Here is a 16,363-nt window from a genome sequence, read left to right as displayed (position 1 = left end):
CAAGACAATGTTTTTATAGAGCTGAGTCGACTAGTTTAACAATATCAATAGCTATTTGATATGCCATATCTGCTGAATCGGCTACATAAGCATATCTTACGTAGCAACAAAATTGAGAGAATAATTGATAAGTTAGAGGGTCTGAAATATATGGTATAAATAGCAAAGGCACCCTGCTCTGCCTCTAACATCAGACGTGACGAATAAAGTTGACCAGTGCAGTGTCGCTGTCAACCTTACCGTTACGTTGTCTTGTATGTAGCGATCGAGTGGACGCGAACACTCGGGGATTTCGGAGGTCGAAATACTGCGAATTTAGAAACACACAACGTGTGGTTGACCAGTGCAGTGTCACTGTCACCCGGTTTGTTGTGTTTCAAGTTCGGAGTCTCCTTCGCCTGTTACGTGGTCGCCATTTTGTGAGAGAGTGAACAGTATATAAGGTTGGTATATTCAAAATTATACGTGAGAATACTGCTGTAATTATAACATGATCGGATTTATGTTGACGTCTGCTGTTCATACAAATGGCTTACTAATATTTCTTGCTGCCCTTATTCTAGGTTAAGTACATGTACCGGTAATTTACTGCAGAAGTAAACATGGTCTAGTATAGATCCATGAGTAAACACAAATATCACGTCTTGGTTGTGTGCTGTGATTGATCAATTTATGGTCACATGGGGGCAATGCAGTTTCACACTTGAAAGGAAAAGAAAGATCCTGCATTATATTCCATGACAATGTAGCATTTAATTAATATGGTTATGAGAGAAAATATGAAGAAAACAATTGTTCGAAATATTTTTAATAATAAGACACTTTGCGATGGACGTCTTTCACGATCAGTGATATTCACGAAAATATTTGTTCACAATTCTGTAGACTTTTTATAACTGGTTTTTCAATTCCCATCACCAATTAGATATAGTGTCGAGCCATGTCAGCTCATTTTTAACAAATCCAAAATCTCTCTGGATACTAGTACTAGTGCATGTGTGCAAATTTAATGGACGTACACTCAAAAATGTTTCCATAAAATGTTAGTAACAGAATTTATTATGTACATTGTAATCTGAAAAAGAGAAAGCATTTTCCCTTGCTATAATTATGCATTTTTTCTCTCTGTAACTTTATGTGGGAATCATAATGAATGAGGTTTAAAGTTCACAACTGGCAATTTTGCAATATATGTTGTCCATGGGGAAGGATTTTTTTTTGCAAATATTGTATTCACTCACATTTATTTTGTATTTACATGTTTATGTATACCATGGGGTAAAGTCCATTTATCTTTCTCTTACTGATTTGACTATATTGTGTAGTGTTCTTGTGGATTGTTGTCAGTCATTTGTTTTTTGTTCCTGGACTTTCCCTATATGACTTTTGTACAAAAAAATCAACGTTTCAATAGATATATTATTTCAGCAGTTTATTGTATCCAGTATACAGTGTTCTCTAGTATAAAAGCCGTAGTGTTAGAAAGTAGAAGATTGTAATGTGAATTTCTTTCATTAATGCTGTATAGTTGCTCTATCTTCTAGGCCTACCTGTGATTCTTGAGTCATATGTTGACTATGTCCTGGCCTCTTTACTTGCTTGTCAGTGTCTGTCTGGTATATACAAAATGCGACCAAGAAAACATCAGATTAGTAAAAAAAAGTAAAGCTAAAAGTCACTTGCTAAAAGTCAGCCATCGCTGTCCAAGGCAGCGATATGATTTCAAACACAGAAATTGAGAACTGCCAGTGCAGACACAATACATAAAAATGTACACTAAATACAGCTATCCCGACCAGCTATCGAATCGACAAATCGCCATGAGTGATGTAACTGGTGTTTCCATCTATTTATCTCTATTCTCAATATCTATAAAACACTTAATGTTGTCAAATTCAAGAAAATGTTCTGAACAGGAAGTCCATTCTGGGCTAGTACCATTGTCAAATGTTGGATAGTTGAGGACTATTTATACGGGAGATGTTCCAATAAAGTTGTTAAAATTTTCGATTGGCATAATAAAATCCTTGGATCAGAACTTTTTTTGTATTCACCAAAAAACAGTGCTGCTATGTTTCTAGACACATTTCCTGTAATTGTACACGGGAAAGTTTACTAATAATACTGATATTTATAGAGTAGTGGGTATAATTTGTAGACCTAATATGTCAACAAATTTCTGCTTTTTTAGCTCCGCTGTCGACCTTGTCGAGCGGAGCTTATCATATGAGTGATTGACCGTCGTCGTCTTCCATGTCAATGTTTTACTTTTTCGACTTCTTTTTGAAAACTACAAGTCTGAATGCTTTGATACTTGGTGTATATGTACCTTGGGTAGACCTCTCTCAGATTTGTTCATTTTGTGATGATATCTTAAATTCTCTAATTTTTATAAATATTTTTATAATGTTTGGTAAAAATTGATATTTTCGACTTCTTGTTAAAAACAGCAAGTCTGATTGCTTTGATACTATACATATTGTTCATTTTCTAATAATATCTTCAGTTCTTTAATTGTAATGTGTATTGCTAACAGCGGAGCTATCTCAGCCGACAGGCTGCTTGTTTTTCCATAGCAATCATACATAGTGATGACCAATAATCCACTTTACACCAATATCTGAATCTGATATTTATACAGCTAAAGTATCAGTTTACAAATCAGACTGAAATTTTTTTTTTACTCTTTTATAGAATCTAGAACTCAGTTGATTAACAAGTGAGTATGGCATGTTCAATTGACAACTTCAATTACAAGTCTATATCTGTCAATTACTGGTGTGCCTATTGATACAATGGAAGGCAGAATATCACAGTGACTTGTGAACACAGGCCAATTTTCAGCTGTTAAGAATATTCATATATTTATTTAGTTATATACAAAGCTATGATATTTACCGATTACTATCATTTCAGTCATTCTTTGAATGATATTATTTACATAAATATTGCTGCACTGCTTCAAGTTATTATCAACATTGCTACAATGTTTATTGAAGTTGTTTTGCTACAATAAAGATTGTTTTGACACATTCACAGCGCACCCAGACTTCATGTCGCCAGCATCGGAGCAGCCGACAACGCATTCAGTTTCAAGTTTTAATAAGTAGTGAAAACTTCAATAATTGATCACTTTGTATTAGTGTATCAACATTTACATAAACATTGTCATTCAAAGAATGATTGAAACGATAGTAATTATATACTCGTCCAATGCTTTTTTCAGATATCAATAATCATGGGACGCTACTCTGGAAAGTCATGTCGTCTGTCAGTTATGTTGTCTATGACCGCAACTTTCTTCTTAGTTGAGATAATTGTTGGTTATGTGACCAACTCGATGGCGTTAGTTGCTGACTCATTTCACATGCTGTCAGATGTTGTGTCTTTACTTGTAGGGTTTTTTGCTGTGAGGGTAAGTATATTATCAGTCATACAGTTTGTATCTTATGAGATTAAAGTATGGTTATGTTAACAGATAAATAATAGAGATGACATTCTGAAGTTGACACACTTGAAATTTTGGGCGAAAATGCAAATTGCAACCATTTCTAGGCAGTGTTGTGGTTTTCCATTCATCCCAATGTTGAATTACCTACAGTGTTCATCACCTGGTACAGTCGCAGCGTCTGTTCCACTGATATTTCAAGAACCATACATTGATTTATGATGAAACTTGGTGCATAGATGCTCTGGGCCAATGCGCAGATTTTATCAGGTTTTGGTAAAAATCTGTGCAACATTAATTACCTAATTTGCATAATGAATAATAATTTTTGGCTTTTCCACTGATTTCTCAAGTACTAATCATCATATTTCAATAAAACTTGGTACACAGATGTCATAGGACACTGCACAGACCTGGTAGTTTTTTAGTGTAATATCAGTACATATTAATTACCTAATTTGCATAATTAATTAATTTTCAGCTTTTGATATTTCAAGTAGTAATCATCACATTTCAATGAAACTTGGTACATAGTTACTGAAGGACGGTGCAGAGACCTGATTAGTTTTGGGGTAAATATTTGTGCATATTAATCACCTTATTAGCATAATTAGTTAATTTTCAGCTTTTCGCCTGATAACTCAAGTACTGATCATCATATTTCAATGAGACTTGCTACGTAGATCCTCCAGGACTATGCAGAGACCTGATTAGTTTTAGGGTAAATAATTCTGGATATTAATTACCTAATTCACATAATTAGTTAATTTTTTCCATGAATGTTCCACTGATATATAAAGAAACACTAATTGGATTTTAATAAAACTTTTATAGAGTATTCATCACATTTCAATGAACCTAGGACTATGCAGAGACCCAATTAGTTTTTGGTAAATATTTATGCTTATTAATCACCTAATTAAAATAATTAACACTGATATCTCAATTACTGATCATCACATTTGAATAAAATTTGGTACATAAATGCTCTAGAACAATAGACAGGCCCGATTAATTTTGGATTGAAATTTGTTCATATTAATTCTCTAATAATAATTCATAGTTTTTTTGTTCTAATCCCATTTCAATGAAACTTGGTACATATATATTACATTACGCAGGCCTTATTAGTTTTACATTCAAATCTGTTCATATCTGTTACCTGATTTACATACTTAGTTTTCAGCTATTCTATCAATATTTCAAGTACAAGTAATTTTTAATGGGTCTTCAATACTCTCAGCACACAGGAGTTCTTTCTAAGCTTACTTTGATTAAATTTGTTGAACATATGTTCTCAGTTTGCTATTTTTATTTTGAATTATTTTTTCCACGTATTCACAAATTTTGTTTTTAATTTAAGATATAATTGCCTTTTTTAAATTCTCACACTCGCACTTGAGATTTATTGGAATTGCTGACCATTTAGGGACAACGTCAAAAGATCGATGTCGGATAAAAAACTTATTTCATTTAGTTTGGGGGTGGGGGGTTTTGACCTCAAAAAGTTTCCATCCTACAAAAACGATTTTATTTTTTAATGAAGTCAAAAAAATCTTGGAGTATTTGTAGTTCGTTTTTTTTTTCTATCCAATCATGGACAGAAATAACCGAAAAGGGAAAAAAACAAACAAACAGAAAAATGGTTTGGTTCGAGTGTAAATCTGTGCGTCAAATGAGGTGCATTTGCAAAATCTTTTTACACCCTCCCAACAACCAACTGCTATGCAATACTACTGTCCGATTATCAATTTGTATTTAATGGTGAATGCAGTCTGACGCCATGACCAATATTTATCAATTAAGTTTCAGTGGGGGGGGGGGGGGGTGGAAAAAAACTTAAGTTTTTTATCTGACATCGATCTTTTGACGTCGTCCCTTATTCATTTCATATTACATTTTGAGGCAAATTGTGCTAAACATGGTAAGAAATTGCATTTTCATCCCAAACCAACTTGAAACTTTTTTGACTTAGTCTTCTGAATAAAAGTGCCTTAGCTCTTGGACCAAAATCATCAACACAAGCATAATTTGCATATGTCTTTGTTTTAAATGCTCCTGTTGTAAATTAATTCCTATCCATCAACTAGTCTGTCCAAATACCAACCTACTCTTAGGTTCTCCCAACATTGCATCTCTAAGATGATAAAGCTTTGGCTATATGCACTGAGATTTGTGGTACTCTTTTTCTGGAGTGGGATCATTCAATTCACGGGGCATAAACAGACTTGGGTCATACAACTTATTTTTTGGTTTGCAGATTGCAAGGAAAACAACTCCAAGGAATACATTTGGTTGGGTGAGGGCTGAGGTGATGGGAGCAATGATAAATGCAGTGTTCTTGGTTGCCTTGTGCTTTACCATCATGGTAGAGTCCCTCAAAAGACTTCTTGAAATTGAGAAAATTGACAACCCAAAATTGATTCTGGTAGTTGGTACTGCAGGCTTAGTGGTCAACCTTATTGGCCTGGCTCTTTTTCGTGAACAGGGTATGTCTCTTCAATTCATGTATTCGTAATATTAGTTTCATTTTTAGCTATAGACAGGGTTTATAGATTTATTAATAGTATATTGACAGAAATATGCATTTAATTTAGTCTGGTTTTCAAATGGAATTCTGGTATTTGTTCTGATGTCATCACCTCCAGTATTTTAACATTTTGATCTTGATTGATGAGAAAAATTGGAAATTTTCCAGGAAGCAAACCCAGCAAGAAAAGTCAGAGTGGCAGTAGTAAACATGGCCATAGTGACAATGGAAGTGAACATGGTAATCTTGAAGGCCATTCTGTCAAAGTAGAGCTCAGTGGAGTTTCTAGCAATGAACCTATTACCAGTATAGTGACTTTGGATGGTGTCCATGGTGATGGACAAAAAGAAAAGGATGAAAATCCCAAGATGGGTAAGTATTGATATAAAGTGTCCTAATTTAATCTCAGATGAAAGCATTCAGTTGGGTTGTAATTAATTTCAGAGCAAGTGAAATAAACTTTATCAAAGTATTATTATAAGCCTACAGTGAGCTTTGAGAAGATATATCACTATGACAGATGACCCTGGTGTATTGTGCTTTCCACCTGAGTGTATCGCTTTATCTTGTATTATTATCCAACTCTTTTAATGCCTGGAAACTCAACCTCATTCTAATGGCAATTTGTACATGTTTTTGTTCTCAGTTTCCAGTGCCCAGCTGAATATGCGAGCTGTGTTCCTCCATGTAATGGGTGATGCATTAGGTTCTGTCATTGTAATAGTCAGTGCACTGATTATATGGTTTGCAGAAGGTGATTGGAGATATTATGTAGATCCAGCAATGAGTTTGGCTATGGTGACCATCATCTTGAGTACCACTATGCCATTATGTGAGTATATAAAAGTGTATACTGTTGATAATTCTTTCAGATAATTTTTCAATCGGCAATGTAGTTTGGGGAAAAGCCTTTACCGTATTTGTCTTCAATTAGGCGCCACTTTGTTACACTTTCATGTCATGGTGGCGCTTATTTGTGGTTAAATTTGAGCAACTTTGTTTCAAATGGCGCTTATTTCAAGCACTTCAAGTTCTAGTACCGGTAACTGTGTTACAAGCCATTGTTTTTGCTCCATTCTGGTGATAGATTATTGACAATATTTTACATTACAGTCTGACGCTTAGTCACTGTAGCCTTTATTTTAAATACTGAGTAAATGACCCGTTTTCAGACAGTTTAGAAAGTTATACAAAAAATATCATTCTTTAGAAAACATTCACAGTTTGCCGTACAATCAACAGAAAAATAAAACAAACACAAATTCAACGCTTAGTAGTCAATGATCACGGTAGCAAAATCCGGTCATGCTGCATTCCACGGTTACGATTATTACTCAGTAGTAGTTATAATAACGTACAAAAAATAAAATGCAAGTAAAATTCAACTTAATTTCATCGTAAGCGAATGATTCTGGTCGCATGTAAACGCTCGGCGCGATTCGATGTCTGCCATGCTTCCTGTCTAGGACTTGACCTGGAACGCGTTTTTTGACCTGATAGGTCAAGTCGTTAATTAACCAATCAAAATGCTGGATGATGCCAACGTGATCAAATTACCATAGCTCATTTAAATAATGTATGAACGCAATGCGGAAGTGATTTGCCGATGTTTGCGATATTTTGGCTTTTATTTTGGTGGGAAAAACGGCATGATTTTTTTTTTTCAAATCAAGAAATTAGTTATTTTTGGAAAGTAAACTGAGCATTTAAAGAATAATTTAACACTGTTTACTGTGACAACAGCGCATTTGAAACAGAACATTTTCGCGTTGTTTTAATTTCGTTTTTATGGACTTACTGCGAAATTAAAAACCACGCTGATATTTTCTACAGTAGACTAAAAAGACATGTTTCAAGAGATTATAGACCGATTTCTTAAAAATTGTTAGAAACAAAACCAATTTATTTTACATAAAAGCCATTCGTACAGTAACAGCGAGGGACTTCCGCGATCGCGTCCATCGCTACGAACCGGTAACCGGTAGTCGATCCGCCGGCGCCCAATTCACGATCATTACGTGCCAAAATTTCAACTTTGTCTGGCGCTTAATTGAGGTGTAAAATACAAAGTTTTTGTGGCACTGGCGCCTAATTGAAGGTGGCGCTTAACTGAAGACAAATACGGTATATAATTATGCATTGAGAAAGACGTCATAAAGTTTGTGCGGTGGTAGGGGAACACATTTACTTCAAGGCTTTCAATTCCAATTTCAAATCCAAATTGCACCAACCAATCCAAATTTATGTTACAAGCAGCTTTCAAATAAAGCCTGCTCTAATTGCACAATGTATACAGATGTGTATCTGAACCAAGAGAGTTTAGTTTTTGAAAACGCCTCAACAAAAGTGAATTATTATCAAAACAAGTAAAATCAGTTCCCTTAGTGTTTTAGGTATTAGGTACATTTCATCCTTACGATTTTAACAACTTTGATTTTCCGATTTTCCCAGTGAAGGAGTCTACTTTGATATTACTCCAGACACCACCAACCCATCTCAAAGTGGATGAGATCCAGTCTAAACTACTGGAAAAGGCAAGTGGTAACATAAAAGCGATGGTTTATAAAGTTTTCACTTTATAACTTACATATGTACAATATGCATAGAATGCCAAGGTTACCTGTGTTTTTTTGGTACAGAGCAAAGTTTAATCATCAATTGTGAATCATTGAGAGATTATGCTTAACAAAAAATACATAAAAAACCAAACATTTTGATACTGATGTCAAAATACTTGTGTAGTTTTCACAACAAGAAATTTGTGCATGTAAGTGAGAACATTGCCATGTGCACATGAGAGCATTGCCATGTGCACATGAGAGCATTGCCATGTGCACATGAGAGCATTACCATGTGCACATGAGAGCATTGCCATGTGCACATGAGAGCATTACCATGTGCACATGAGAGCATTGCCATGTGCACATGCCCTTTACTTGTATTTCTGGGTGTAATCTCTTACACGAGCTTAACCTCATTACAGAAATGGTAACTACACTTTGCAGTCTTATAATATCCACCAAAAATAATTTCTGTCTTGACATAGGTAAGTGGTGTAATGGCTGTACATGAGTTTCATATCTGGAGACTGGCTGGTGATAAAATCATTGCATCTGCTCACATACAGTGCAGGAGTTTGGATGACTATATGGATATTGCAAGTCAAGTAAAAGACATCTTACACCACGAAGGCATACACTCAACTACAATTCAGCCAGAATTTGTGGAGGTAAGAAAAATAACTAATTATTTGAACTTTATGGGACCAAAATGCATGTCATTTTTAGTCCCCGTGAGACATGATCCGAAACAGTGACTTATGTCACTTCTCAGAGACGCCTGGACAGATTTTCTTCAAAGTTGGTACAAAGACGTGTCATAATGGGAGACGTGCACATCGATTTATTTTTGATTTAGTTTACCTTTGACCGACTGGCGGCCATTTTTGTCCCAAAAAACAGCAAAAATCAACATTTTGACATGTCATCAACAATTTCTTGGACATACCTTGATCGATTTCATTCAAACTTGGCATTGACATTAGTCATAATTGGTTACTGATGCATGTCATTGTGTTTCATGATTTGATTCAAAATGGCAGACTGGTGGCCATTTTGTTTTAGGGAATGAAGTTCTCTGACATGCACTGTTAACTTGAGAATGCACAGATACCATGTAATGAAATTAGTTGTTCTATGTTAATGATGTAGTAAGGGAATGCTGATGCAGGTTTTTACAGATAGCCATTTTGTATTATTTTTATTGGATCATTATTTGTCAACTTACTTTTCTCAGTTCACTGAACTTGACGATGATAAACAGTGTATTCTGGAATGCTTGCCTGAGAAATGTGTCAAGCGAACATGCTGTGGGCATCGTACCAAACCACCTGAGGTGTGCAATAATATCTCTGTGGGTCATAAGTATGTCGGCCAGAGTGATCCGCCGACTAGTGTCAAGCCTACTATGGTGCAATCCGACGTTAAGCCTACAGTGGTTTCATCTGGTGTCAAGCCTACAGTGGTTTCATCTAGTGTCAAGTCTACAGGAGTTAAATTAACATCACTTAACAGTCTAATTCCTATTTTTAGAAGTGTTTGATTTATGTCAAGAATGGAAAAATGTTATCCTACTTATGAAGAATATTTAGTTGCATAGTTCTTGATATATTTCAACTGTTTATGATATAATGCTCATCTTGCGTCTTTTATAATTTGTGAAATGACATCATTGTAATACGTATTAAAAGGCAAGGGTCATTGTGCCATGGACAATTTTATGTAAATGTCACATCTGTACACTGTATGAAACCTTATCAAATATACAGTTTGTTGACCTATAACCTTTAAGTATTAGGAAGTCGCAAAATGAACCTGTACAAATAAACTTTTTACCGGTATTGCGCTTTTTTTTTTACAGCAAAACAAATTTGTGAAAACATTGTATTGAAAATAAAATGTTAGCTTCCTTTGATCTGTTCTATATTTTAATTTGCAATGAGGGCATTATCTATTCTTGGACTCTCATTTATCAAACAAATAATAAAAACTATTAACTGATGGCATTATCACATGTACATATTGTCAGTTTATTCTGTGTGTATGTTAAAGTGTAGGGTATGGCATTTAATACTTATTGCTTGCTTCAATCACTGCTGTTTAAAACCAGGCAGCATTGCAATCGAATGTTGACACGAGCTAGAAGATATCGAAATGAGCCTCTGGAGCAAGAGGACACAATTGTCTTTTTGTGTAACCTTTGACACTACTGGCACACCATAGATGCAACGTTTGACACGGGTAGGTGGGACACAGTAAATGCAATCTTTGACATGGGTAGGTGGGACACAGTACGGTAAATGCAATGTTTGACATGGGTAGGTGGGACACAGTAAATGCAACATTCGACATGGGTAGGTGGGACACAGTACGGTAAATGCAACGTTTGACATGGGTAGGTGGGACACAGTAAATGCAACGTTTGACATGGGTAGGTGGGACACAGTAAATGCAACATTCGACATGGGTAGGTGGGACACAGTAAATGCAATCTTTGACATGGGTAGGTGGGACACAGTAAATGCAACATTCGACATGGGTAGGTGGGACACAGTAAATGCAACCTTTGACATGGGTAGGTGTGACACAGTAAAGGCAATCTTTTACGTGGGTAGGTGTGACACTGTAAATGCAACCTTTGACATGGGTAGGTGGGACACAGTAAATGCAACATTCGACATGGGTAGGTGGGACACAGTAAATGCAACGTTTGACATGGGTAGGTGGGACACAGTAAATGCAACATTCAACATGGGTAGGTGGGACACAGTAAATGCAATCTTTGACATGGGTAGGTGGGACACAGTACGGTAAATGCAACGTTTGACATGGGTAGGTGGGACACAGTAAATGCAACATTCGACATGGGTAGGTGGGACACAGTACGGTAAATGCAACGTTTGACATGGGTAGGTGGGACACAGTAAATGCAACATTCGACATGGGTAGGTGGGACACAGTAAATGCAACGTTTGACATGGGTAGGTGGCACACAGTAAATGCAATCTTTGACATGGGTATGTGGGACACAGTAAATGCAACCTTTGACATGGGTAGGTGGGACACTGTAAATGCAACCTTTGACATGGGTAGGTGGCACATAGTAAATGCAACGTTTGACATGGGTAGGTGGCACACAGTAAATGCAACATTCGACATGGGTAGGTGGGACACTGTAAATGCAACGTTTGACATGGGTAGGTGGGACACAGTAAATGCAACGTTTGACATGGGTAGGTGGGACACAGTAAATGCAACATTTGACATCGGTAGGTGGCACACAGTAAATGCAATCTTTGACATGGGTAGGTGGCACACAGTAAATGCAACGTTTGACATGGGTAGGTGGGACACAGTAAATGCAACGTTTGACATGGGTAGGTGGCACACAGTAAATGCAACATTCGACATGGGTAGGTGGGACACAGTAAATGCAATCTTTGACATGGGTAGGTGGGACACAGTACGGTAAATGCAATGTTTGACATGGGTAGGTGGGACACAGTAAATGCAACCTTTGACATGGGTAGGTGTGACACAGTAAAGGCAATCTTTTACGTGGGTAGGTGTGACACTGTAAATGCAACCTTTGACATGGGTAGGTGGGACACAGTAAATGCAACCTTTGACATGGGTAGGTGGGACACTGTAAATGCAACCTTTGACATGGGTAGGTGGGACACAGTAAATGCAACGTTTGACATGGGTAGGTGGGACACAGTAAATGCAACATTCGACATGGGTAGGTGGGACACAGTAAATGCAACGTTCGACATGGGTAGGTGGGACACAGTAAATGCAACGTTTGACATGGGTAGGTGGGACACAGTAAATGCAACATTCGACATGGGTAGGTGGGACACAGTAAATGCAACGTTCGACATGGGTAGGTGGGACACAGTAAATGCAACCTTTGACATGGGTAGGTGGGACACTGTAAATGCAACCTTTGACATGGGTAGGTGGCACACAGTAAATGCAACGTTTGACATGGGTAGGTGGCACACAGTAAATGCAACATTCGACATGAGTAGGTGGGACACTGTAAATGCAACGTTTGACATGGGTAGGTGGGACACAGTAAATGCAACGTTTGACATGGGTAGGTGGGACACAGTAAATGCAACATTTGACATCGGTAGGTGGCACACAGTAAATGCAATCTTTGACATGGGTAGGTGGCACACAGTAAATGCAACGTTTGACATGGGTAGGTGGGACACAGTAAATGCAACGTTTGACATGGGTAGGTGGCACACAGTAAATGCAACATTCGACATGGGTAGGTGGGACACAGTAAATGCAATCTTTGACATGGGTAGGTGGGACACAGTACGGTAAATGCAATGTTTGACATGGGTAGGTGGGACACAGTAAATGCAACCTTTGACATGGGTAGGTGTGACACAGTAAAGGCAATCTTTTACGTGGGTAGGTGTGACACTGTAAATGCAACCTTTGACATGGGTAGGTGGGACACAGTAAATGCAACATTCGACATGGGTAGGTGGGACACAGTAAATGCAACGTTTGACATGGGTAGGTGGGACACAGTAAATGCAACATTCAACATGGGTAGGTGGGACACAGTAAATGCAACCTTTGACATGGGTAGGTGGGACACAGTAAATGCAACGTTTGACATGGGTAGGTGGCACACAGTAAATGCAATCTTTGACATGGGTAGGTGGGACACAGTAAATGCAACCTTTGACATGGGTAGGTGGGACACTGTAAATGCAACCTTTGACATGGGTAGGTGGCACATAGTAAATGCAACGTTTGACATGGGTAGGTGGGACACAGTAAATGCAACATTCGACATGGGTAGGTGGGACACTGTAAATGCAATGTTTGACATGGGTAGGTGGGACACAGTAAATGCAACGTTTGACATGGGTAGGTGGGACACAGTAAATGCAACATTTGACATCGGTAGGTGGCACACAGTAAATGCAATCTTTGACATGGGTAGGTGGCACACAGTAAATGCAACGTTTGACATGGGTAGGTGGCACACAGTAAATGCAACATTCGACATGGGTAGGTGGGACACAGTAAATGCAATCTTTGACATGGGTAGGTGGGACACAGTACGGTAAATGCAATGTTTGACATGGGTAGGTGGGACACAGTAAATGCAACCTTTGACATGGGTAGGTGTGACACAGTAAAGGCAATCTTTTACGTGGGTAGGTGTGACACTGTAAATGCAACCTTTGACATGGGTAGGTGGGACACAGTAAATGCAACATTCGACATGGGTAGGTGGGACACAGTAAATGCAACGTTTGACATGGGTAGGTGGGACACAGTAAATGCAACATTCAACATGGGTAGGTGGGACACAGTAAATGCAATCTTTGACATGGGTAGGTGGGACACAGTACGGTAAATGCAACGTTTGACATGGGTAGGTGGGACACAGTAAATGCAACATTCGACATGGGTAGGTGGGACACAGTACGGTAAATGCAACGTTTGACATGGGTAGGTGGGACACAGTAAATGCAACGTTTGACATGGGTAGGTGGCACACAGTAAATGCAATCTTTGACATGGGTAGGTGGCACACAGTAAATGCAATGTTTGACATGGGTAGGTGGCACACAGTAAATGCAACGTTTGACATGGGTAGGTGGGACACAGTAAATGCAACATTCGACATGGGTAGGTGGCACACAGTAAATGCAACGTTTGACATGGGTAGGTGGGACACAGTAAATGCAACATTCGACATGGGTAGGTGGGACACAGTAAATGCAACATTCGACATGGGTAGGTGGCACACAGTAAATGCAACGTTTGACATGGGTAGGTGGGACACAGTAAATGCAACATTCGACATGGGTAGGTGGCACACAGTAAATGCAACATTTGACATGGGTAGGTGGGACACAGTAAATGCAACATTTGACATGGGTAGGTGGCACACAGTAAATGCAATCTTTGACATGGGTAGGTGGGACACAGTAAATGCAACGTTTGACATGGGTAGGTGGCACACAGTAAATGCAACGTTTGACATGGGTAGGTGGGACACAGTAAATGCAACATTCGACATGGGTAGGTGGCACACAGTAAATGCAACGTTTGACATGGGTAGGTGGGACACAGTAAATGCAACATTCGACATGGGTAGGTGGGACACAGTAAATGCAGCGTTTGACATGGGTAGGTGGGACACAGTAAATGCAACATTCGACATGGGTAGGTGGCACACAGTAAATGCAACATTTGACATGGGTAGGTGGGACACAGTAAATGCAACATTTGACATGGGTAGGTGGCACACAGTAAATGCAATCTTTGACATGGGTAGGTGGGACACAGTAAATGCAACATTTGACATGGGTAGGTGGGACACAGTAAATGCAACATTTGACATGGGTAGGTGGCACACAGTAAATGCAATCTTTGACATGGGTAGGTGGGACACAGTAAATGCAATCTTTGACATGGGTAGGTGGGGCACAGTAAATGCAACGTTTGACATGGGTAGGTGGGACACAGTAAATGCAATCTTTGACATGGGTAGGTGGGACACAGTAAATGCAATCTTTGACATGGGTAGGTGGGACACAGTAAATGCAACCTTTGACATGGGTAGGTGGCACATAGTAAATGCAACGTTTGACATGGGTAGGTGGGACACAGTAAATGCAACATTCGACATGGGTAGGTGGGACACTGTAAATGCAACGTTTGACATGGGTAGGTGGGACACAGTAAATGCAACATTTGACATCGGTAGGTGGCACACAGTAAATGCAATCTTTGACATGGGTAGGTGGCACACAGTAAATGCAACGTTTGACATGGGTAGGTGGCACACAGTAAATGCAACATTCGACATGGGTAGGTGGGACACAGTAAATGCAATCTTTGACATGGGTAGGTGGGACACAGTACGGTAAATGCAATGTTTGACATGGGTAGGTGGGACACAGTAAATGCAACCTTTGACATGGGTAGGTGTGACACAGTAAAGGCAATCTTTTACGTGGGTAGGTGTGACACTGTAAATGCAACCTTTGACATGGGTAGGTGGGAAACAGTAAATGCAACATTCGACATGGGTAGGTGGGACACAGTAAATGCAACGTTTGACATGGGTAGGTGGGACACAGTAAATGCAACATTCAACATGGGTAGGTGGGACACAGTAAATGCAATCTTTGACATGGGTAGGTGGGACACAGTACGGTAAATGCAACGTTTGACATGGGTAGGTGGGACACAGTAAATGCAACATTCGACATGGGTAGGTGGGACACAGTACGGTAAATGCAACGTTTGACATGGGTAGGTGGGACACAGTAAATGCAACGTTTGACATGGGTAGGTGGCACACAGTAAATGCAATCTTTGACATGGGTAGGTGGCACACAGTAAATGCAATGTTTGACATGGGTAGGTGGCACACAGTAAATGCAACGTTTGACATGGGTAGGTGGGACACAGTAAATGCAACATTCGACATGGGTAGGTGGCACACAGTAAATGCAACGTTTGACATGGGTAGGTGGGACACAGTAAATGCAACATTCGACATGGGTAGGTGGGACACAGTAAATGCAACATTCGACATGGGTAGGTGGCACACAGTAAATGCAACGTTTGACATGGGTAGGTGGGACACAGTAAATGCAACATTCGACATGGGTAGGTGGCACACAGTAAATGCAACATTTGACATGGGTAGGTGGGACACAGTAAATGCAACATTTGACATGGGTAGGTGGCACACAGTAAATGCAATCTTTGACATGGGTAGGTGGGACACAGTAAATGCAACGTTTGACATGGGTAGGTGGCACACAGTAA

General features: G+C 38.8%; 1 protein-coding gene across 1 annotated transcript; it reads left to right on the top strand.

Annotated features, from left to right (window-relative positions):
- Positions 1-196: 196 nt before the first annotated feature.
- On the top strand, positions 197-10,545 carry LOC100375450 (calcium/manganese antiporter SLC30A10-like). The gene is made up of 9 exons (XM_085500924.1): positions 197-443; positions 2,695-2,719; positions 3,227-3,415; positions 5,709-5,937; positions 6,147-6,350; positions 6,625-6,810; positions 8,430-8,512; positions 9,025-9,207; positions 9,774-10,545. Exons 3-9 carry the CDS (start codon positions 3,239-3,241, stop codon positions 10,077-10,079), a joined length of 1,368 nt encoding a protein of 455 aa, XP_085357050.1. The 5' UTR covers positions 197-443; positions 2,695-2,719; positions 3,227-3,238; the 3' UTR covers positions 10,080-10,545.
- Positions 10,546-16,363: the final 5,818 nt, after the last annotated feature.

The sequence above is a fragment of the Saccoglossus kowalevskii genome, chromosome 1 (assembly GCF_978046115.1).
Source record: "Saccoglossus kowalevskii chromosome 1, keSacKowa6.1, whole genome shotgun sequence".
Taxonomy (NCBI): Eukaryota; Metazoa; Hemichordata; class Enteropneusta; family Harrimaniidae; genus Saccoglossus; species Saccoglossus kowalevskii.
The sequence above is the reverse complement of the archived record's forward strand: the minus strand, read 5'-3'. Positions and strand labels throughout refer to the sequence as shown.